The 22,826-nt window shown below is 47.2% G+C and overlaps 1 protein-coding gene across 1 annotated transcript in view; it reads left to right on the plus strand.

Annotated features, from left to right (window-relative positions):
* MYO1E (myosin IE) overlaps positions 1-22,826 on the plus strand; it is a 214,948-nt gene that overhangs the window by 187,586 nt on the left and 4,536 nt on the right. Inside the window, exons 23-27 of the mRNA XM_069596358.1 lie at positions 811-957; positions 2,603-2,760; positions 4,825-4,917; positions 7,763-7,964; positions 21,794-21,963. Coding sequence (XP_069452459.1) covers positions 811-957; positions 2,603-2,760; positions 4,825-4,917; positions 7,763-7,964; positions 21,794-21,963 — 770 coding nt within the window. The remainder of the gene's footprint in view (positions 1-810; positions 958-2,602; positions 2,761-4,824; positions 4,918-7,762; positions 7,965-21,793; positions 21,964-22,826) is intronic.

The raw sequence follows: 22,826 nt of genomic DNA on the forward strand, positions 1-22,826 counted from the left end.
CCGGCTGGGCCTGGAGAGGAACTGTCTGAAAAGTCCCCTTACCACTAAGCATATTCCCCAGTTCTGGCTTTGCCCCTCACCCTCTCTCTTCCATTCTTCCTGCAGCTCCTAACATCCACTGTGTGTACGAATTTCCCCATCAGCCCTACCCTGTCCAAACAAGGAACTCCCACAAAGGCATGTCCTTTCCCTGACCCACCCTGAGGGTGGGGACTGTGCTTGCTGTGTGTACACCTGTCTCTCATTTCTCTGCAGTTTGATGTGTTTATGCATCTGGCAGGCAGTATTAGCAGAGCACTGAATACCTACAGGCTTCCGACTTGTGCCTGTGAAGTGTAGGACTTTGGTTTCTCTTTTGATAACGGAGCTTACGGTTCTTCAAGTTAGGATGTATTACAGTAGCTGCAACCATATCCTAAATGCTGCTGACTTGAGGCTTAAGGGGAGTTGTCCCTTTTTTAACACATTCATAACATTCTGGGTTATTATGATTTTAAGAACATAGAAGTTGAATTTGAAAATGGATTTTTTAAAATGCAGACTAAATTGTCCTTAATTTCCTGATTTTAAAAGTCATGTGAGAGAATATTTTGATTATGCTGTTGGTAGACTATAAACTTCTTTTAAAAGCAGATATTAGGGATTTTATTTTTGTACTTCATTGTTGTGTTTTGTTTTAAAGATTTTCAGTAGCAGAGGAAGATGGTGGAAATTTAGTGCTATCTTACAGGATTAGAAAAAGGGTGGGGAAAAAAATCACGGAATCAACAAAACTGCAACTTTCATTGAATCTTTACAATCTCTTTGCAGTACTATGCAGGATGACCTTTTTATTCTTCATGAGCAAGAATATGACAGTTTGCTTGAATCTGTCTTCAAAACTGAGTTCTTGAGCCTCTTAGCAAAGCGTTATGAGGAAAAAACCCAGAAGCAACTACCTCTGAAATTTAGCAACACGTAAGTTGGGATCTGGGGCCTTGATCTCACTGCTGGAGTCCACTGTGGAGTAGGGGTGGGGTCTGACTGGCTTGGGTGGCTCTAAGGAGCTCTGGGGCCTTGGCTTCTCCTGTGGACTCATACGGCCTGCAGAGGACAGTCAGGGTGATTGCCATGGACTTTGGGAAGGTTACTTTTGCATTTCTGTGAGATGACTTCATTGAATGGTATATTTTATCCCTTGGGCAAAGGTCACCAATGTGAGGTCAAGAAAGGCAGATTTTTGTATCTTACTAATGAAGGAATATTTTATTTCGCAGAGCAGGCAGAAACAGTGTAAGGCTGAAGCAGAAGAAAGTGATTGGGGCTTAAATCCCCTAGACGAGTGCATGGCACAGCCTGCTGGTGGGGCATTTGGAGACTGGGGACTGTGGACAGCCAGTGTCTTGTGTCCGGGCTCGCCTTCGTTTACGTTAATAACATCGTCTTACGTGCCAGACATTGGCAGACTGTTGAACTTCTAGTCTCACGTTTGCCAAGTGATTTATTTGGCTTTTTGTTCTTCTTCAATTTCCCCATCTATAAAACGAGGATACCCTCCACTCTTCCTACTCACAAGCAAGGGGCCAAAGTAAAGCCTTTGTTCCAGGAGTGGGGGAACGTAGCATAACTCATCCTGCTGCGGTTGAAGTGAAACAGACACTAGAAGTAGAATGAAGTCATTATAGCTTTTTCAAACAACAATTTGGCCATGAGAACCAGGGGCAGTTATTTTTGTCTGAGAATTTGGGATAAAGGGAGTAACTCAAAAAAAGTAAGAATATGTGTAAGCCAAGCTGCTCAAAAGAATAGGCAACTACTGACAATTATGGTTTTTCTGTCTTACAAAATAAAAATACAAGGTTAAAAAAGCAGAATATGGAATTGCATTATGTAGGCATATGGGCAACATAGGAAATAAAAAAACTGGCTGGGGAGTTTTGCATTTGTGAGTAAACTTCCCTTTTATTTGGGTATTGGCTGCTAGTGTCCTTTCCTCCCTGGGGTGGGGGTGAAGGTGGATGACTAGAACTTAATTAAATAGTAGCCACGTTCTCAGCCTAGATGGGAGGGGGGTCTGGGGAAGAATGGATACATGTGTATGTATGGCTGAGTCCCTTTGTCATCCACCTGAAACTGTCACAACATTGTCAATCAGCTATACCCCAGTACAAAAAAAAACAGTTAAAAAAATAACTAAAAAAAAAAAAACTTAAAAATACTAGCCACACACTGTGCAAAGGAGACTGAGCTCCCTGTCTGGCATCTCTCAGTCCTCCTCACCCACAGACCTGGGCAATCAGACAGGACACGGAGAGGCAGCGCAGCAGGTGTGGCCTGGAGGGTGGCCTTTCCTTCTGTCCCCACCTGTCTCCACCTGACCATGCTCCAATACTGGGGCACCTCCCTTACCAGCTATTATCTCCCAGGGGCTGGGCCCCCAATTCTCTGCCTCTGGTTGGTGGCTCAGCATGTGCCATGCCCGTCCACTGGGCCCCAGACTGGTTCCCGTGATCCGGTCTTGTCTTGTTTTTACAAAGCAACTCCAGGCTGGGGTCTGTGAACGCCACTTTCTCCCTGCTTCTCTCCCTTTCTTTGTTAATTCGAACATATACGCTTGTCACAGGCTTGAAATCAAGTTGAAAAAGGAGAACTGGGGTCCCTGGAGTGCAGGGGGCTCCCGGCAAGTGCAGTTCCACCAAGGCTTTGGCGACCTGGCCATCCTCAAGCCCAGCAACAAAGTGCTGCAGGTCAGCATCGGACCCGGGCTGCCCAGAAACTCCCGTAAGTGTGCACAGGCCCACGGGCGGGGCCGCTGCTGGGCCGCTGGGCTCCCTGCCTGGCCCCCGCTCACCCTCTCTCCAAGCTAAACTCTTTTCCCACCAAATGCTCATAACACTGCACAGATCTGCGGGCCAAAGAACCAGTACACTGACCGCTTCCCGTGGCTGGGGTTTTCTTCTGATTGAAACGTTTCAGACTAAACCAACGTCAAGGCAAATGGGCAGGTTAAACTTTTCTGAATCATTTAGTAGTTATGTGTAGTATTCCTGGCATTACAGTATTAATTATGTTTAAAACAAATCTATTTGTCAGCTTTACATTTCCCAGCCTTTTCCAGTCCAGTCTTGTCAACAATACAAACTTCATCCTCTGTGTCAGTGTTAAAGAAATTGACAACACTTACCAACTCCTTACAAGGGTTCACTCCGTTACAGTACGTCACGTTTAATATCTCCCTCCTTCACTTTAAATTGTTTCATTAGGAGACACACACGCACGCACTCACACTCTATAGTTCGACTCCTTTTCCTGGCCTATGATTCTTTTTTTTAGATGCCACCCTTACAGAATACAGTCCACATGTATACCCAATGAAGAGTATGCCAAGTATAAAACGGGCCTTCGTGGCTTCTGTCTACGGTGCACGCTGGCATGCACTGTGTAACTCACTAGTACAGCACAGAAAAGTAGCCACTCAGAAAATGGTGTATGTCTGAGTAGCAGTGAGTACTTGCAGAAGACAGCACATTTAGGTGGGATTTTTGAAGAAGCTTACATAAAAGGACTCTTTATAGAGATGTGGGCAGGATGAAGGGAACAGGGTTGGGGCCCGGGCAGAGAAATCCAAGATGCTACTATTACCCTAAGGATGTAGGATGTGGAGGAGACGCCAGAAATCTAAAAAAGCACGTGTCTCAGAATCACTTTGCTGTACATCAGAAACTAACACAATAATGTAAATTAAATACTTAAATTTGAAAAAAAAAAAAGTACCCCAACTCCTGTCCCCTCCAGCACTCCGGCCTCCTGCCAGCACCTCCCACACGGCCAAACCCGACTCGAGTGCAAAAGCCTAGCAGTCACTGGCTTAGACCCCAGGGCACAGGGCCGGGCCAAGGAGCGCTGTGGATAACCAGAGGATGAGTGAGAGCGCTGCTCAGTGGGCCTCGAAGTGAGCCACTGTGCAATACGGTGTTTGAGCGTATCTCCATGAGACAGGGAGGGCAGGAAGGGGGGCCCCCACACCTGGCCTCCTCCCCTCACCCCAGGACCTGATACCCGGCTCCTCTGCGTTGTGCTGTTCATACCTTGCCACTTCCTGCTCTCCTCTTTACTAGGAATTTCCTCTGCGGCCCTGTTCCAGCTGGCTTAATCGCACTCTCCTTCATGTCCCACTCGAGACCTTATTGACTGTAGTTCTTTCCAACACATCGCCTCTGCAGAGGTCTCGTCTGGGCCGCAGTCACCCCGCCTCCCCGGGCCTCATTCTGGCCCCACAGGGCTCCATTTAGCGCTGCTTATTTTCTGATGCTTGCGCATCATGTCGAGGGTGCCAGTCTGCTTCTCCCCTTCAGCATCTCTGTGTTTCCTTCAAAGACTGTAGAGCACAAACTCTGGTGAGGAAGGCTCTGGATGACAGCAGAGGTGGGGGAGCTGCGGTGTCCACTCCAGGGACCGTGGTATGCAGCTAACACAGCCTCAGCTTCTGTGCTCTCTGGGCAGAACATGAGTACAAACACTCATTTGACCCATCTGTCTCTTCGCAAAGTCAACAACGATAGAAACCCCTTTGTATGCTTATTAACAATTCTTTGTAAAGCCATTGTCTCTGACATTCCAAATCTCTCCCTCGGTCAGCGAATCCTCCGGCCCCTCCCATCCAGCTGCTGCCAGGACAACATGCCCCTCACAGAGCCTGTCGACCCTGCAACCAGTCTCCTATAGATCCCACAGAGACCTGCCTTCCAGACTTCTCAAAAGTTTTCCACCAGCAAAAATCCATCAGGAGCCATAAAAACCAGCCAGTAGCACTGATCTGGACCTTATCTTGCTGGCTTATTTCAGGTCCTACCCGAAGGAATACAATTCAAAGCAGAGATTATTCCAGCAGGACTCACAATGCCAACTACCCGATGAGAGCTGCCCCTCTGCCACCAGGTAAGCCTAGCATGCGCTGTAGGCGAGACCCAGATGTGTAAAATGCATTGAGGAAGAAATGCATTAGCCAACAGATGCCAACATATTAGCCAGCCGTGAGCCGTCTCAGTGTCAGATGTCCTCCTCCCAACATGATGGCCCTACCTGTGACCCTAAAATTCACAGGACTTGTGTATGAACCTGTGAGACCGTACTGTAGCTAAGTTAGCGATTTGCCTGGAAGTATTAATTCCTTAGGAAAGGCTTCCTACATCAGTAAGAGGAAGAAGAGTTCACTGCCCATAGCAACCAGAATGTCATCAGTTTTTAAGATGTAGGATGCTGCCTTAATGGAAACTGGAGTTTGCAGGTATAACCCCACCATCACTACCCAGCTCCAGCCAAAAGCTGACAATACTTTGCATCTAGTTAACAGCTGAATGAAGAAATAGTAAGTCTTTATTCTTAGCCAGATAGGATCTAGGAGGTTGGCTCCAAAAAAATAAAGTAATATCTGAGAGAATTGCAAAATTGATACCAAAAAATTTTTAGATCTTATGTTAGATTTTTCTCATTGTTTAACTGATAAACATATAGCATGCAAGTCAAAATCCAAACCCAAATAAATGTAAGAGGTTTTGCCCTTTAAAATCTGTTTAGTATTGGAAGAGTGCTCTCCAAATTCACAAGTGTTTTTCCATCGCTCACAATTCTGTTAATAAGAAACTGCCTCCAGAATGCTTGATGTTATTAAGTTTAGTGTTATAGGTCTTAAAAGGGTCATCTCTGGACCACGCTTGACTCAGATCATGCCAGACAAGGCAGTCTATTTGTAGCAGCATCCAAAATAAGCAGTAAGAAGCATTTCTTTAGTCCCCTGCCCTGGAATCACATAGTTGAGTGCTTCAGTATGGACAACGGTGCCTACCAGTGAGAAGCCAATTCTCATCTCTCTTGGAGTCCCCATCCTGCCTGGCCCGGCTGTCTTTCCTCCTCTCTGCCTTTATTCTTGAAGGAAATCCAAGCACAAAAGAACCTAAGAGAACCATGTAGTATTGTGTTACTACTTATGCGCCAGCCACCCGTGCAAAATCTTGGCCAGACCACCTGGAAAGTTCATTTGCCTCAACTACACTGGCCAGAGTCGCCTCAGACCAACTACCTGACCTTGAGCACAGCTCTCAACCTCTGTACATGACAGTTTCTTCATCAGTAAAATGAGGCAATTAGACCCAAGTCCCTTATGTCAGTACTTACACTTTCTGTGGTGAAGGATCAAAAGCTAGGGGGTTTTTTTAGCTTTGGTTTAGTTTTTTATGTTGTTGTTTTTTTCCTTAATTTTTAACCCATCACAAACTATACTTTTGTAAGATATAATAAAAACTACTAGGATTTTAAAAGCAATCAAAATACAAGCCAAAATTTCTTATTAGATTCAGCAGACATGAGATATATCTGTGAAACTGCTCCGAACATTTCTAAATGCTGGCTCTTAATTTCTTTTTTTTTTGGCTCTTAATTTCTGAACTTACAAGGGTAGCTGGTTCATGGGTGGCACAGAGCAGCCCATCTGTGGGACCCCCTTTGAGTGTCATGGCCCTAGAATATGTCCCACTCTGGATGTCCCTTGGCTGTCCTTGGTGACTTGGGCAGCAGTTGGGGTTTCACCAAGCTCCTTGTTTCTTTAATGAAGAAATTGACAGTCCATCCTAAAGGAGATCAGTCCTGAATATTCATTGGAAGGACTGATGCTGAAGCTGAAACTCCAATACTTTGGCCACCTGATGGGAAGGACTGACTCATTTGAAAAGACCCTGATGCTGGGAAGGATTGAGGAGGAGAAGGGGACGACAGAGGTTGAGATGGTTGGATGGCATCACTGACTCGATGGACGTGGGTTTGGGTGGACTCTGGGAGTTGGTGATGGACAGGGAAGCCTGGCATGCTGAGGTTCATGGGGGTCACAAAAAGGCGGACACGACTGAGCGACTGAACTGAACTGAGCTGACGTTCTGCAAGATCAAGTGTCTTGCTCGAGGTCAAGTAGCTATCAGAGGCAGGCAAAAACTGAACCTCAATTCCTCTTTATAAGCTAAGTGTCATCCCACTGGTACCAAAGAGTTGTTCTCTTAATTGGGATGGAAAAGGTTTTGTGGCTTCTTGGGGAGCCTTGTTCCCCTTCATTCTTGCCCAAACCTGTCAGTGAGAGAAGAGATAAGGCCTTCTGCATATGTAACACAGAACAACAGTTCCCCTTTCAGGCAAGGTGTGCGGTTTGGAGCCCAGCACCGTAATCCATCACTTACCGGATGATGTGATCTTGACTAGGAACGGTTGTTTGACTAGGAGAGCTTGCTCTGTTCAGATTAATCCAACCAGTGGCCACATTTCCCCTGCCTGTGTAGACTCCTCTCTCCGTCTCCCATGACTGGCTCTCACAGAGTACACCCAGGACTGACTCCTTGAAAATGGATGTCCAGCTGTTTAAACAGCTGCCTGCCAGCCCTTTTGAATCATAACCTCATCATTTTTCTTAGACCCAAAAATGTGCCTTCCAACTAGTCAGAAGCTTACCTTTCTTTGACGTCGGCTTTGAAACCCTGAACACCTGGTAGTTCTAATGTCAAGTTCAACAAGCACACATGAGAGTCTGCTCTGTTCCACGTATTTGCCAGGGAGTTTACAACATCTTGGGTCTATTCTTCACAATATATGATATTAGCAGTTATGCCCTTAGATGAGGAAACTGAGGCCTAGCAAAGCTAAGTAACTCGCTCTTGGCTAATAGAGAGGAAAAGTTTGAAGAGCCTTTTAACACAGGATCAGAAATTTTCAGCTTTGTTTTCTTCTGTTTTCCTCTTTCTAGGATTGCATCAGAATGGAGTCATTAAAAACCAGTTTGTGCCATATTCCTATGCTGCTGGAAACCAAAGGTCAAATCAGAAGAGCCTGTACACATCCATGGCACGCCCGCCTTTGCCACAGCAGCAGTCCATCGGCTCGGACCGAGCATCACAGGTGCTGGAGAGCTTGGATTTCCTCAAGGTCCCAGACCAGGGTGCTGCCGGGTAAGAGTGCCACCTCCTGTGAGTGACGCTTGTGACCTCCATCTCCGTCAGTCATACCAGGGTTCAAGAACTCGGGGCGTCATCTGTGTGTGATTCTCAAGATGAGTTCTGCACCCACGTGTGGTCACCCAGCCGCATCCAGCCCTGGGGCTGTGAGGCTCTAGGTTGGCATCTTGAAAAGTACAACCAAGCTGATGTCAAAGGCCTTATCCTGGAAACACTAGAAAAGGGATTCCCTTCCACCCCGAGACTGAATCACTCTGTGACTTATTTTGCTCTCTGGGATGGTTGAGGAATAATAAGGGTGTTGATTTATGTCTCTGCTAAAGGTTCATAAACACAGTGGCTCAAAGAGTCATTAGCAACATAAGGAGTACCATCCCAGCATTCTATGAGGTGTAGACGTTTGTTTATGAATACAGACTCTCAAGGCTTTAAAATAAGAGCCTGTCTGCCTCTCTAGAACAGAAGAGGGGAGGACAGAAACCAGCTTTTTAGTTGAAAGAAGTAAAGATTCATGGAACTCTGTGCAGATAGAGTTGTCAGTGGGGGAAAAGGAGTTGGCTGTGTCCTGTGGAGTCACCTGGCGTGTAACTAGGGCTGGCTTCAAGACAAGGGAGTGAACTCTGCCAGGAAGTAGATTTTGGCACCGATAAACAAAGAAAGCATTCCAGTGGCCTAAAGATGAACTGCCCTAGGATGTAAGGAGCACCTGGTCCCTGCATGTATTTAGTCACAGGGCAGATGGAAACCACAGACAGGAGTATTATAGAGTGACTGTGTCATATACCAGAGAAGGGTGAGAATCCTGTATCAGCCCCTGCTAACTAACATTGGGCCTGCTTCTTACCTTCTCCGGCCTGCATTCTGCTTATCTGTACACTGGTGTAATACCACCAAACTTACAGGGTTGCTGGGAGGACTAGAGAGAATTTAAATAAAACATCTACCATGGTTCCAGGCACGTAGCTGGCTGCTCGGTCAGCTGTAGCCTGATGATGAAGATGGTGGTGGCGGTGATGGTGGTGATGAAGCGGTTTTTGTCTCATGATGGCCAAACTAGTGACTTTTCACATTCGTTTTTAATTGGAGGATAATTGCTTCAGTGTCGTCTTGGTTTCTGCCGTACCACAGCGTGAATCAGCTCTATGTGTACGCTTATCTCCTTCCCCTTGAGCCTCTGCCCCCTCACCCCACCCCACCCCCCTAGGTCACCGCACAGCACCAGGCCCTGCTCCCTGTCCTACGCGGCAGCCTCTCGCCAGCTGTCTGTTCCCCGCATGGGCGTGTATATATGTCAGCCCTGCTCTCCCAGTTCGTCCCACTCTCCCCTTCCTCTGCTGTGCCCACAAGTTTTCCGTCTGCATCTCTGTTCCTGCTCTGCAGATAGGTTCGTCAGTACCATTTTTCTAGATCCCGTATATATGCATTAATAAACAGTGTTTGTCTTTCTCTTTCTGACTCACTTCACTCTGTATAACAAGCTCTAGGGTCATCCACCTCGCTACAATGCAAATGTGTTCTTTCTGTGGCTGAGTAGCATTCCATTGTATATATGTACCACAGCTTTTTTATCTGTTGATGTGAACTAGTGGCTTTTAAGGAATCTCTGACTCTTGGCAAGAATCTCTTACACAATCCTCAGTGGTGGAATAGTTCTCTCTGCTGAACCCCATAATGGGGCTGCTGCAGCCCACTCTTCCCCTCCCTCTTGCCCACCTCCATTGTCTAGTCTCTCCATGTCTGTAGAATAATTAAGAACTTTTGAGTGTGATCAGGAGACTCATGTACAAACTAGAGCAGTGCTGGGTGAGAAGCAACAGCTCCTTCCTTTGGGCGGGGAGCCACCCATTCACGTGAGGCCTTATCAAAGGCAACAGACTCTTAGGAACTTTCCCAGATCTCACCAGGTTCTCTCCTCACGTTCCTTTTCCCCTGGCAAGTCTTCCCTCATTTGGGCTTCAGAGAGGAAAGCACTTTCGTTTTAAAATTTTATTTAAAAAAAATAATAATAATAATAAAATTTTATTTAGCTGTGCTGGCTCTTAATTATGACATGCAGGGTCTTAGTTGTGTCACATGGGACCTGGTTCCCTAAGCAGGGGTTGAACCTGCGCCCCCTGCATTGGTAGCTTGGGGTCTTAGCCACTGGACCACCAGGGAAGTCCCAGCACCTTGGTTTTATACAAATGGCCAGCAGGAGAGTGGCCGCCACTTTCTATGACGTCTCTCTCCCTGCTCCCACCACTCCTGCATATGAAGCTCTGTTCCTCCAGTTCTCATGATCATAGTTTGCCTAATCGGCTTGGTCTAAAGAGGTGGTTCTCACACTTTAATGTGCTCCAGAGTCACCTGGAGAACTTACTGGCCCACTTCTGGCATTTCTAATTCAGTAGTACTGGGATGGGGCCCAAGAACTTACATTTCTAACAAGTTTTGAGTTGATGGTGATGCTGCTGATCCAGGGACCACATTTTGAAAACCACTTTTATCAAACCATTTTGATAAAAACAGGGAAGTTTCTGTGTAAAGGTGAGTTGAGGGGTGCTATTGCAGCAACAGGATTCTTACTCCATAATCCAGACCTACACTACTCAGATGGATGAAACTAAAATAATCAAACAAGCCTTCCTGGGCCCAGTTTGAGTTCCCAAAGTAGGCAGGGGATTAAAACCAGTCAGCAAAATGCACCAAATCTCTTCACTCTGTCTGCTAGCTTCCTACTTGCTTTGGTTTTGGCAAGCAACACCGTCTTTCCAGGCTGCTTTGCAAGTTGCAGACTTGCACACCAGCCAGCTGGGAGCATCTGCCAGCCAAGATGCAGGCAACTGAGGAACACTGCGTCCTAACCGAGGCTGCTCCCTTCCAGCCCGCAGCTGTGCTGTTCCCTATTGCAGTCTTGTCACACCTTTGCCACCTTTAAGCTTAAAGATCAGGCATACGTGATGCTATTTTGGCAGTGGCTGTGAGGCTGGAAGGAGGGAACCTTCACTCCTGTCTACTAGACAGTAAGATTTTCCTCTGTATAAAACTCCCATGAGGCACACTGAGTCCCATAGCTATAACATCTCAGCCAGCCTCCTCTTTGTACATCTGCAGTGATGCAGATTCTTCCTTAAGAAGTCATACCCTGATCAAACAGCTGAGCTGTTGCTTAGTATTTCTTTTCTAAAACACATCAAGTCAAAGCTAAAATAATTTCTAATGTGGCCACAGACCTTAGACAGGCATCTCAGGGCCCTTGTGATTACCTACATTTAACAGTTCTTCATTGCCAAGAAAACATGAGTTGCGTTTCCCGTGGGAGGTTGTTGAGCAAACGGAACTGTAGGATCCCTAGCTGGTTCCTTTCCACAAAGATGGAAGTTCCTGTTTACATCACTGCCTCAAATGATGCCCTTGGATTTACCAGCCTATAAAAGGGAGGCTACCTCTAGGTCTCCTTGGACTTTCAACTCTTAGGTTCATCTTTCCTTTCCCTCCCTCCCCCACCCCTAGTGCACTTTAAAATTTTATTTATTTGCACTGGGTCTTGCTTGTGGCAAGAGGGATCCTCAAACCTTCATTGCAGCTTGTAGGATCTAGTTCCCTGACAGGGATCAAACCTGGGCCCCCTGCATTAACAGAATGGAGTCACTGGACCACCAGGGAAGCCCCAATGTACTTTTCTTTATAGACATATTTAATATAAGCAGTCATTTCTTTTGGATCATGTAATGTGGATAAAATCAAATGGTGTAATTAGCACCTCAAGTTAATTCAAGAAAGTCTTTATCAGTTTGTTTTGGGCTCAGTCAGTTGGGTTCTGGGTTTTTGGGTATTTGCTTTAGGAGAGAGCATGACACCTTCGCTAAATTCCCACCCCACGTGGATTCTTTACCCTTGCCACGCCATGTTAGTTGTCATCGTCATAATCATTATCCAAGAAAACTAAGATATAGAAAGAATTATCATCTTACAGTCCCTTAGCATACCTTTTCAACAGTCTGTTTCAGGTTCAAAATCTGTCCTAATTCTCAGGAAAAGAGGACAGGTAACACAAGAATCATATAAACATTTCATTCACGGGGCTCTGCTCTGGCTCCATAGGAACACTTGATTTACCAATCAATGTACCTTATATTCTCCCTCCTGTAACTGAGATGTACATAACCCACCTCCAGTTCATTACTGGAAGCATTAAAACCCAGACTGGAAATTTTTTTTTTTTCTGTTGGCCTTTTTAATCCTGTGGTCCATTTCAGGGGAGGACCACTTCAGGAAATTTCAAGATACTCCAGAGATGAATCCAACTGGAAGGTGGAGAAACAGAAAAATATTGAAAGTGCTCAGTGGTTGGGCTTCTGGCCATGCCACAAAAGAGAGATCGATCGAAAACTGTAAATGCTGCCTGGGTGTCTCCTGACAAGATTCTCCTAGTGGAGTCATATTTTTCAAGGGGCTTAAAATTTCCAACAAGTGTCCAATAGCAATATTTCTTAACCCATAGTCTACAGGAGCAGCAGCCATATCCTGGCCCAGGCAGACATGAAGCCTAGGAATTTCTGGCATCCATTCCCACATTTCCAGTAATGTTTATAGATTCAACCTTTTGGAACAGAGCATATTTTAAAGAGCCAATGAAATAAAATGCCATTATTTTCCTTCTTGGAATTTTGAGACATAAATTTCACATCTGCAGAACAAAGACGTGATGCTTGAAAGCTTAATCCCAGCTCTCACTGGCACAGTGACAGAGGCACACCCGGGTGCCCCAGAGGCATGGGGGCTGCAGGGAAGCTCACAGAATGTGGCCTGGTCATTTGCAGGAAGCCAGGGTCACAGTAGCCAAGGCTGGGCGTGAGTCCTGGGTCACTTGTTGACTATTGACTGAACCATGTGCCTTCTGTATGCCACCTGCTGGGCACACGGATTGTCTCACTAATTACCAGCCAACAACCTCACATGTATCATTTAATCTTCCCACACCTTGGTGTCCTCATCTGTATCATGCTGCTGCTGCTGAGTCGCTTCAGTCGTGTCCAACTCTGTGCGACCCCATGGACTGCAGCCCACCAGGCTCCCCCATCCCTGGGATTCTCCAGGCAGGAACACTGGAGTGGGGTGCCATTTCCTTCTCCAGTGCATGAAAGTGAAAAGTGAAGTCACTCAGTCATGTCTGACCCTTAGCGACCCCATGGACTACATCCCACCAGGCTCCCCCGTCCCTGGGATTCTCCAGGCAAGAACACTGGAGTGGGTTGCCATTTCCTTCTCCAATGCGTGAAAGTGAAGTCGCTCAGTCGTGTCCGACCCTTAGCGACCCCATGGACTGCAGCCCACCAGGCTCCTCCGTCCATGGCTCATAGAGCCAGTTAATAGACATTTAAAGCCCATTCACAGTTCTGTGGCGATTATATAAGGCCTCTTGAAAGTTTATCTGTGTTTTTGGCTGCACTGGGTCCCTGTTGCTGCGTGCAGGCTTTCTCTGGCTGCAGTAAGCAGTGGGCGCGCTCCAGCTGAGGCGCCCTGGCTTCTCGTTGCGGTGGCTTCCTTTGTCGCAGAGCACGGGCTCTAGGGTGCATGAGCTCAGTAGCTGTGGCTGCGCACAGGCTTAGAAGCCCCAAGACATGTGGCATCTCCCTGGACCAGGGATTGAACCTGTGTCCCCTGCATTGGCAGGTGGATTCTTTACCACTGGACCACCAGGAAAGTCCTATTTGTGTTTATCTTATGACTGTTATTCATGTGATTTGATCTTACAGAGAAATATTAATATTCTACCAAGGTTGAAACGTGGGTGTCCCCTGGCCCAGTGGCTTTATCCACAAGAACTCAACCCTCTGGCCTGCATAGAGCTCTAGGCTACGGAGGGGCTAAGCTTCAGGAATTGCTGGCTTTAATGGGGTGGGGGAGGGGGTGATGGGGCAACCTAGGGAAGCCAAGACAAGGGGACTAGTCAGGGAGACAATCCCTCTCACTCCCCCTTCTCTGACCACTGCACGTGTAAAGCCATGCTGCTCTCTGGCCTCAGACCAAAAGCAGAACAAAGCTGAGAGGCTATACTGTAGTGGATACTAGCTGTGTTTCAATAACAGAAATAAAATCCAAAATTCCTTCTTGTGCTATACTATTCTACAGTCTTTTTCGAGTTAAACCTCCTTTGCTCCAGTCACCATAACAACTCATATCCCATGAAGAGTGTGAACAGTCCCTGTCTCTACGTCGTTGATGTCACTTGGCGTTTTGTGTTCTTGTGGGCTTCTGGCCCCTGTGAGGTTGGACGGCTGTCTGTAAGGGCTCATCGGTCGGTCAGCATCCGGTGTCTCAGGGCCTAGCACCTCTTGGCCTCCCCAGGCACTGAAACAGGCAGGTATTCACAAAGCCAACTGGGTGTGATGTGCCTGATTACTCAGGAAACTTTGTGGTATGGGTTATGCTGTGACTGCATTAGATGTCTAATACCCTACTCAGAAAAAGACCTAATGTAAAAGCAAGGTGTAACCAAGCTTCTTCATGTGTTGCTTTTTCTAATGAAGGATAAACACAGTAAAGTGGTAAATGTGTACAGTCCCTTGGTATCCACCAGAGATTAGTTCCATCACACGCACACACACACCAGATACAAAAATCCATGCATACTCGAGTCACTTGTATAATATGGCATGGTATTTGCAAGGGCTTCCCTGGTGGCTCAGCGGTAAAGAATCTGCCTGCGATGCAGGAGATGCCGGTTCGATCCCTGGGTCAGGAAGACTCCCTGGGGAAGGAAATGGCTACCCACTCTTGCCTGGAGAATCTCATGGACAGAGGAGCCCGACAGGCTGCCTAGATCTCCTTGCTCAGTTGTCTGTGGTCCATAAGAAACATACTTACTATAACTTCCCAGGTGGCTTAGTAGTAAAGAATCCACCTGCCAATGCAAGAGACTCAGGAGTCACAGATTTGATCCCTGGATCAGGAAGATCCCTTGGAGTAGGAAATGGCAACCCACTCTGGTATTCTTGCCTGGAAAATTCCATGGACAGAGGAGCCTGGCGGTCTACAGTCCAGGGGATTGCAGAGAGTTGGACACGACTGAGTGACTGAGCAGGCACATAGTATTTGCATATAACCTACGCACATTCTCCTGTGTACTTTAAGTCATCGCTGGGTGACCTGTAATACTGAATACAATGTAAATGTTATGGAAATAGTTGCCCTGCCCAGCAAATGCAAGTTTTGCTTTTCAGAACTTTCTGGAATTTTTTTCCCAAATATTTTCAACCTGCAGTTGATTGTATCTGCATCTGGGATGCAGAACTCCTGAATGTGAAGGGTCGACTATACAGATTACACTGAAATGATGGGTCACATGGTAACAGCAAAGCTACTTTACACTAGGCCAGAGTTACATATAATGAAACAACCGGATTTGCTCCGTGATGTGGAGTTTTATAACTCCATACAAATCTGCACACAGAGAACCTTTATTATTGAAATGGCAATAGGAAAAATAACTTTGTTGTTTTGATTCAGAAATTCTTGCTCCAACCCCCATTATCCCAGTAACGCAGTTTTCAATCAGGTGAGGTTTAATTGGAATACAAATATCAAAATATGAGCACTACCAAAAACTACCTTGTTGTGGTTTAGTCGCTCAGTCGTGTCCAACTCTTTGAGCCCCTGTGGACTGTAGCCCGCCAGGCTCCTCTGTCTATAGGATTCTCCATGTAAGAGTACTGGAGTGCATTGCCATTTCCTTCTCCAGGGGATCTTCCCAACCCAGGGATTGAACCTGCATCTCTTGGGTCTCCTGCATTGGCAGGCAGATCCTTTACAGCTGAGCCAGCAGGGAAGCCCCATAAAATCCTGCATATTCGTTGTAAAATAAAACTAGTCTAAGTGCTTTCAGACGAGTAAACGTGAGTGACTATGAGGGACAGTGGTGTGCTCTGAGAGACTTTTCTAGTCTTTCCGACAGAGCTGTAACATTTGTTAGTTTCCCCTCTCTGTGTGGCCCGTTTCAAGCTACCAGGGTGACTCCCCCACTGGTCGCAGAGCTGGGAGGAGATGCAATCTCCCACCGTCATGTAGGCAGCAGACATTAATAGCATGGATAGATGTAAAATGTGGTAAAATAATTAGGGAGGGTTAAATTCTGAGTATTTGTTGCCGTTGCTTTTAATTTAACTTATTCAGTGAGATGTTTTTTTATTTCATCTTTGTTGTTCAGTCACTCAGTCATGTCTGACTCTTCACAACCCCATGGACTGCAGCACGCCAGGCTTCCATGTCCTTCACTATCTCCTGGAGTTTGCTCAAACTCATGTCCATTGAGTCCAGCCATCTCATCCTCTTTCGCCCCCTTCCTCCTCATGCCCTCAATCATTCCCAGCATCAGGGTCTTTTCCAATGAGTCAGCTCTCTGAACCAAGTGGCCAAAGTATTGGAGCTTCAGCTTCAGCATCAGTCCTTCCACTGAATAGTCAGGGTTGATTTCCTTTAGGATGGACTGGTTTGATCTCCTTGCTGTCCAAGGGACTCTCAAGTCTTCAACACCACAGATTTCATCTTTAACGATTCTTTAACAACTGACCCACATAATTTCTGAAAGTGTGACAGCCTGCTCTCCCAGGCTGGGTTGAAGCCAGTTCCTGCACACTGGGCACGAGGGTCTTGTTTGCTAGGTAAGAAAGTCTGAATCCCTTTTTCATGACTGTGAGAGGTGTCAATTTCTGGTAGCTGGTAGAAAGGAGCCGTCATCTCCTCGTTATTGACTGCACAGGATCGCCACCTAGTGGTGGAAAGAGATAGTCTGAGTTGAGTCCAAGCCAGCCAGGAAAATGGCTGTTCTGACTGATTTGTGTGATGGTTTCCAGGTCTGCACTGCAGTTAGTAAAGAGCCAGTGATCACCCCATCGGAGCAGGTGTCCTGTGTTCTGTGGTTGGTCTGACAGTAGAGATCTTAAAAGCACTCTGGAAAGCTGTCTTAGAATTAGGAAAAGGGCCTGGGCCATTGCCAGAATTCCCTCTTTTTAACCCATGAAGACAGATCCCTAAAGATGTGAAGTGATGGATCCAAGTTATGTGCCAGCCAGTGTCGGAACTGGGCCTTAAACCCAGTGCACCTACTCCGATTCAAGCCACAGTCCCTTATACTACTCCTGCAGGACGTGCAGATTGAGGCCACACAGTCTTCCTGGGCCTGACACCAGGTCCAGGGATGACTATGGTGAGAACAGACACCTCCATGGACTCTGCTGTCCTGCTAGGGAGACAGGTAGCCCAGGCCCCTGTCCCCAGTGCACCTACCCCCTGCTCAGAGCAGACACAGGCTACCAGAAGATGCTGCAGGGGCTGAAACAAGATCCAAAGGCTGAGTAGGAATTAGCAGTGCTCTGTGTGGGCCGGGGAGCATGGGGCCAGAAAAATCAGTGTGGCTGGAGCTCTGGGAGCCTGCCGCGTATGCATCATGCCATTCGCTGATGAAGCCAGCAGGAAATTCCAGGAACCCACGTCAGTGATCTCATGGGAGTGTCATGAGGCTAAATGAAGCAACATTTGAAAATGCCCAGCATGGTATCTTTCCCAGAGCTCCAGGCAGGGGTTCCCAGACCACACCCCCTCTGCTGACACAAGAAGAGCAAGGACATGCTTAGATGTGAGAATGGGGCAAAAGTGACCGGAGAGGAGGAGGGCTCACTTGGCGAAGGTGCTGCCTGACTGGACAGTTGTCCCCTTTCCTGGTTCCAGAGGCAGACAGTGGTGATCTTGGGATCGCCTAAACAGCCCCTTTCCTGATGCAAAATGCCGAGCTGTTCTCCACCCCCAGGTCCTTTCCCCATCAAGCACAGCCCACCTCGTCGATACTGCTGCTCCCCAGCAAATAGTGCCCCATTTCAGAGCTCTCTGGAATCTCCCCCTCCCAACTGTGGAGCACTGTGAGCCCCATTCAGCCAAGAGCTACACGACCAGATGACCTTACACTGCATGGCAGCTGTTGTCCAGGGCCTGGGACAATCAGGCCAATGTCCACTGTCCACGGGAACCCAATGCCTCAGTAATCCCTGAGGTTTTACTTTGATGACTTATTCTGAGGAAGTAGGCTCTGATGGCTTGGAATCAAAGACCACACAGTGGCTGTGTTCACACAGGTGTTTAAATGGTCTTCTATCCCCTCCTCCACTGTGTCCCAGTTCCTGGGTGGGACATCCAGCAGCTGCTTGTACACAAGCTGGCTGAGCTGACTCTAGGTATCAAGAGTGCACTGCAGAGCCCGGGGGGCCCATGCAATTTACTTATTTTAAAAATATTTTTTGTGCAAGTATCTTTTAAAGAAATATCTGTGTATGGCTGTGTGGGGTCTTTGCTGCTGTGCCGGCTTTCTCTAGCTGCAGAGAGCAGGGGCTACTCTCTAGTTGCCATGCACAGGCTTCTCGTTGCAGTGGCTTCACTTGTTGTGGAGCACCGGCTCTAGGGCATGAGGGCTTCAGGAATTATGGAGCACAGGCTCAGTGGCTGTGGCACTCTGGCTTAGCTGCCCAGCAGCATGTGGGATCTTCTCCGAACAGGAATCAAACCCGTGTCCCCTGCATTGCAAGGCAGATCCTTAACCACTGGACCACCAGGGAAGCCCCTTACTTTTTTACTTTTGAGTCAGCTTTCTTGAGATATAATTTACATACCATAACATCAACCCATTCAAAATACAGTTCACCAGCTTTTAGTATAGTCAGGGGTATACAACCATCATCATAATCTAATTTAGGAAGATTTGCGTTATCCCAGAGGGAAACCTTCTTCTCCTTAGCCGTCATCCCTCCCTCCCCTAGCCCTCAGCAATCACTAATCTACTTTCTGTCAGAATAGGTTAGTTTTTTCTGGACATTTCATGTAAATAGAATCATCCTTCTTTTGTTAAATTTATTCCTAAGTAATATTCTCTTTGTGTATTGTAACTGAAATTGTCCTCTCAGTTCCTTTTCTAGATTGCTCATTGCTAGTTCCTAGAAATATAGCTGATTTTTGTATATTGATCTTGTGTTCTATAGTCTTTCTGAATCTTTTTATTCTAGTAGTATTTTTTAGCGTATTCCTTGGGCTCTTCTATGTGCAAGCTCATCTCATCTGCAAATAGAGGTATTTTTCACTTCTTTTCCAGTCTGTATGCCTTTCATTTTTGACTAATCGCCCTGGCTGTAGAGCCTCCAGTGCGTATTGATGAGCTGACATCTCTGTTCCTGATCATAGGGGCGAAAGTATATTTGTCACCAGCAAATAGGATGTAGACTAGAAGTATGTGGACAGGGTTCCTAAACCAGCCAGGGCTCGGACTGCATGGAGAGAGGCAGGGAGATGCCAGTGTGGCCTGCAGTGGGATGAGAGGCTGGGAGCAAGTGGGGCCACACCTGGCAGGGACTTGATAAGCCAAGGGCAGGGGGAAGCTGTTGAAGGCTCAGTGGAGAGTGAGGTAAACTAATAACACACTGAGCTGGTGTTCAGGGAGCCTTGAAAGAAAGCAGCTGGCAGGAGTGACATGAAGGGGAGGAGCTGGGTGACCTCAGCCAAAGCTGGAGGCAGGTGGGCAGAGGAGCAAGGAGGGAGACTCCTGGGAAGGCTGCAGGCCGGCTGGCCCTTCTTTTCAGAGAGTCACCCAGCTTTGTGTCTACACTGAGGGCCCCCTGCCCAGAGAATGCACCCAAGTCGCAGTACTCTTGGCCTCCAGACACCCCAACCACCTACATTAATGGTGGTAGGCTTCTCCCCATGGACAAAAAAGAGGCCAGCTCTCCATCTATGAATATTTGGTGAGTGTACATGTGTGCACGAGTGTGCATGAGAACACATACCCTCCCAACCCCACTCCCTGGAAGTGCCAGGCTGCAGGCTTCCTCCGTCCCAGGGTGTTCTAAATGCACACACACACACCCCTCCCCGCCCCATTCCTCGTTGCTGGGAAATCAGAAGACTTCTGGTATCCAGGCTAATGGCTCTTATTAACCAAATGCTGACACATCTCTAATATATAGGTTACTTAATTAAAAACCTGCTTATCCAGCCAGCCTGCCTTCGCAAGCAGGCGATGGGGATTTCCAAGACTAGGAAGGAAGTGATGTAATGCTAACGATCTATACGATGTCTTCCCTCTTCTATAAAAGTGCCTGGAGAGGGTGGCAAGGTGGGCATGGGGGTTGATGTGAGAAGAGTGGAGCCTGAGTTACCTTGGGGTTTGCTCCCTTCTACATAGGGAGACCCGGGAAGCACTCAAGGAACCCCACCCCTGCTGGGGACAGCTAGCAGCCAGTATCCCCCTACCCTCAGCCACCCCCTCATGATCTGACTTGCTCAGCAGCACCCTGTAGCATCTATTGTCACAGGACCTCAGCGAGGACAGTGAGGCTCTGGCCTCTTCAGAACACGCCTCAAAACTAGGTGTGCTTTTTCTCTCCAGAACTCAGGCCCCAGGAAATACCCTGCCTTTTGCTCCGCCCTCCCACAGGTATTAACAGGCCTGACCAGACCTAACAGCCAGCCCCACTGTGTTGAGTTCAGTCCAGCCCCTCTTAGAAGTCTTCAGTTTCTTTCAGAAGCAAATGAGCATAGGCTTCACTTTAGTTAGTCCTTAAAGGGGTGTGGGGGTGTTTGCTCTATTTGTTTCCTAAATGCATTCTCTAAATGCTTTTGATGAACATATTTAATAAGAGTTATTCCAGACATGTTTCAAGATCTCCCTGACTAGGCCCATGCCTTTGAGACAAGGCATGAATGGTGACTGGAGGAAGCACAGTTTGTAGAAGGAATACATTTAAAGCTAGAAGACATTTAAATACATTTAAAACTGGATTAGGGCCTCAGCACCGGAGACACCTCTGGTGATCGTCACCAGGTAGAGGCGGCGGCACTGGCGTCTGTGGGGCAAAGGCGAGGGATGTTTAACCCCCTACAGGGCACAGGGTACCCCCTGCAACAAGATCGGGACACCCACAGCGTCAGGAGTGCTGATGTTGAGACGTTACTTTGGATAAGTTTTCTGCACAAGAACATTCACAGCAGCATTTTTCTGTAATGAAACTGGAATTATCTCGAATGACCACCAACAGTAGACTGGATAAGTAAATGGTGACATAGTCATGGAATGGAATAGTAAATATAAAGCCATGAGAGTGAATGAGTCAGAACTACATGCATCAACAGTGCTCATCTCAAAAATGGAGCGAGGGAGAGAATCCCCTGGTGGCCCAGTGGTCAGCACTTGGTGCTTCCACTGCCCTGGCCTGGATTCAGTCCCTGGTCAGAGAACTAAGATCCTGCAAGCTGTGCACTGTGGCCGGGGGGAAGAAAATGGAGCAGATTATAGCAGTGTGTGATTTTTACACAGTTAAACAGGTAAACTACACCTACTGTTTAGGGATACTTATGTGCATGGTAAAACTACAAAGCAAAGCAGAATTAATATAAAATGCAAACTAGGGGTTCATTGTGGGAGGGCTTGCAGCTGAAAGGAGGCACCTGTAGGCTTCCGTGGCAGAGTTCTGGTTTCACAGTTCGGGGTGAGGGGAGTACACACATGGCTGTCATATTATCATTTAGATGTGTAAATATGTTTTATAAACTTGTCTTACATATTTCCTTTTATGCTGAAAACACAGCAACAGCAGCTAATGTTTATGCAGAATTAACTACGTGTTTTTGCACCGACCTTATCAGGAAGGGTGTTTTATTCTCCAAGAAAGTTTAGAGGTTGACGTGTCTTTCTAAGGATGGGGCTAGATTTGAACTTGAGCAGTGTTGGCTCCAGGCTCCAAACCAGCACACAGGGCTACTGCCTCCTCTTGGGGCCCAGCTCACCGCCTCCACTCTCTCCACAGGGCCCGGAGACAAACCACCAGCCGGCCTCCCCCAGCGGGGGGCAGACCCAAGCCCCAGCCCAAGCCCAAGCCTCAGGTGCCACAGTGCAAGGCTCTGTATGCCTATGATGCTCAGGACACAGACGAACTCAGCTTCAATGCCAATGACATTATCGATATTATCAAAGAAGGTAAGTGCACGGCTGGCTGGGATAGGTTCAAAGAGCAGACTAGTCATGAGGCTATAAAAACTAGTTTAAATGTGAACGGAATTTATGGGCTCCTCTAACTGAAATCTGAAGAGGTAGGTCAGGCTTCAGGCTGATTGAACTGGAATTAAACTCCAGCTTAATTTTTCAATACTCCTGCCAGCTCTACTCTCTCCTTTGTATTTCTTCACTCCTCTGGCTGTTTTTCCTCATGGTAGCAGAAAGACTGCATCAGTGCTAGGCCAACAGATCAAACCATGTCTAAAATCCATTTTACTTCTGAAACTTCTCTTAGCCATTGGATAGAAAGCCTAGGTTTCACTCTGATTGGACCAAAGTGGTCATGTGCCCATTCCTGAATCAGTCTCTGTAGCAAGGCAAATGCTGTACTCTAAGAGGGCTAGACCTGGCGGGGACTGCCCTAGGATATGGTAGGTAGGGCTATCCTACCCAGATTTCATGGCCTCTCAGACTGAAGGTAGATGGAATGGAAGCCAGGGAGACAACCTGTAACATCCACTATAAAAATGGTCTGGTCTGTGGGTACGGCTGAATACTTTATTAATTTGGTAGAGAAGATATGTTAGCACAAACATTACTGCTTATGGAAGCATGAAAAACAAAGATCACTCCTAACTTAGGATGTTAGAAAAAGTACCCTGACGGGAATGACATCTGTGGTGAGGGCGGGGGGGCGGGGCACAGAGAGAGGAGCCTTGGAGGCTAGAAAAAGCAGGCCATTTTTGGAAAATGGGGGTTCCTCACCGGGGTCAAGTGTCAGCTCAAGGAGATGTCACAGGGGATGAAAGGAAGCCAGAGTGGCCTGGTCACGGAAGCCCTGGGTG

The sequence above is a fragment of the Ovis canadensis genome, chromosome 7 (assembly GCF_042477335.2).
Source record: "Ovis canadensis isolate MfBH-ARS-UI-01 breed Bighorn chromosome 7, ARS-UI_OviCan_v2, whole genome shotgun sequence".
NCBI classification, from domain to species: domain Eukaryota; kingdom Metazoa; phylum Chordata; class Mammalia; order Artiodactyla; family Bovidae; genus Ovis; species Ovis canadensis.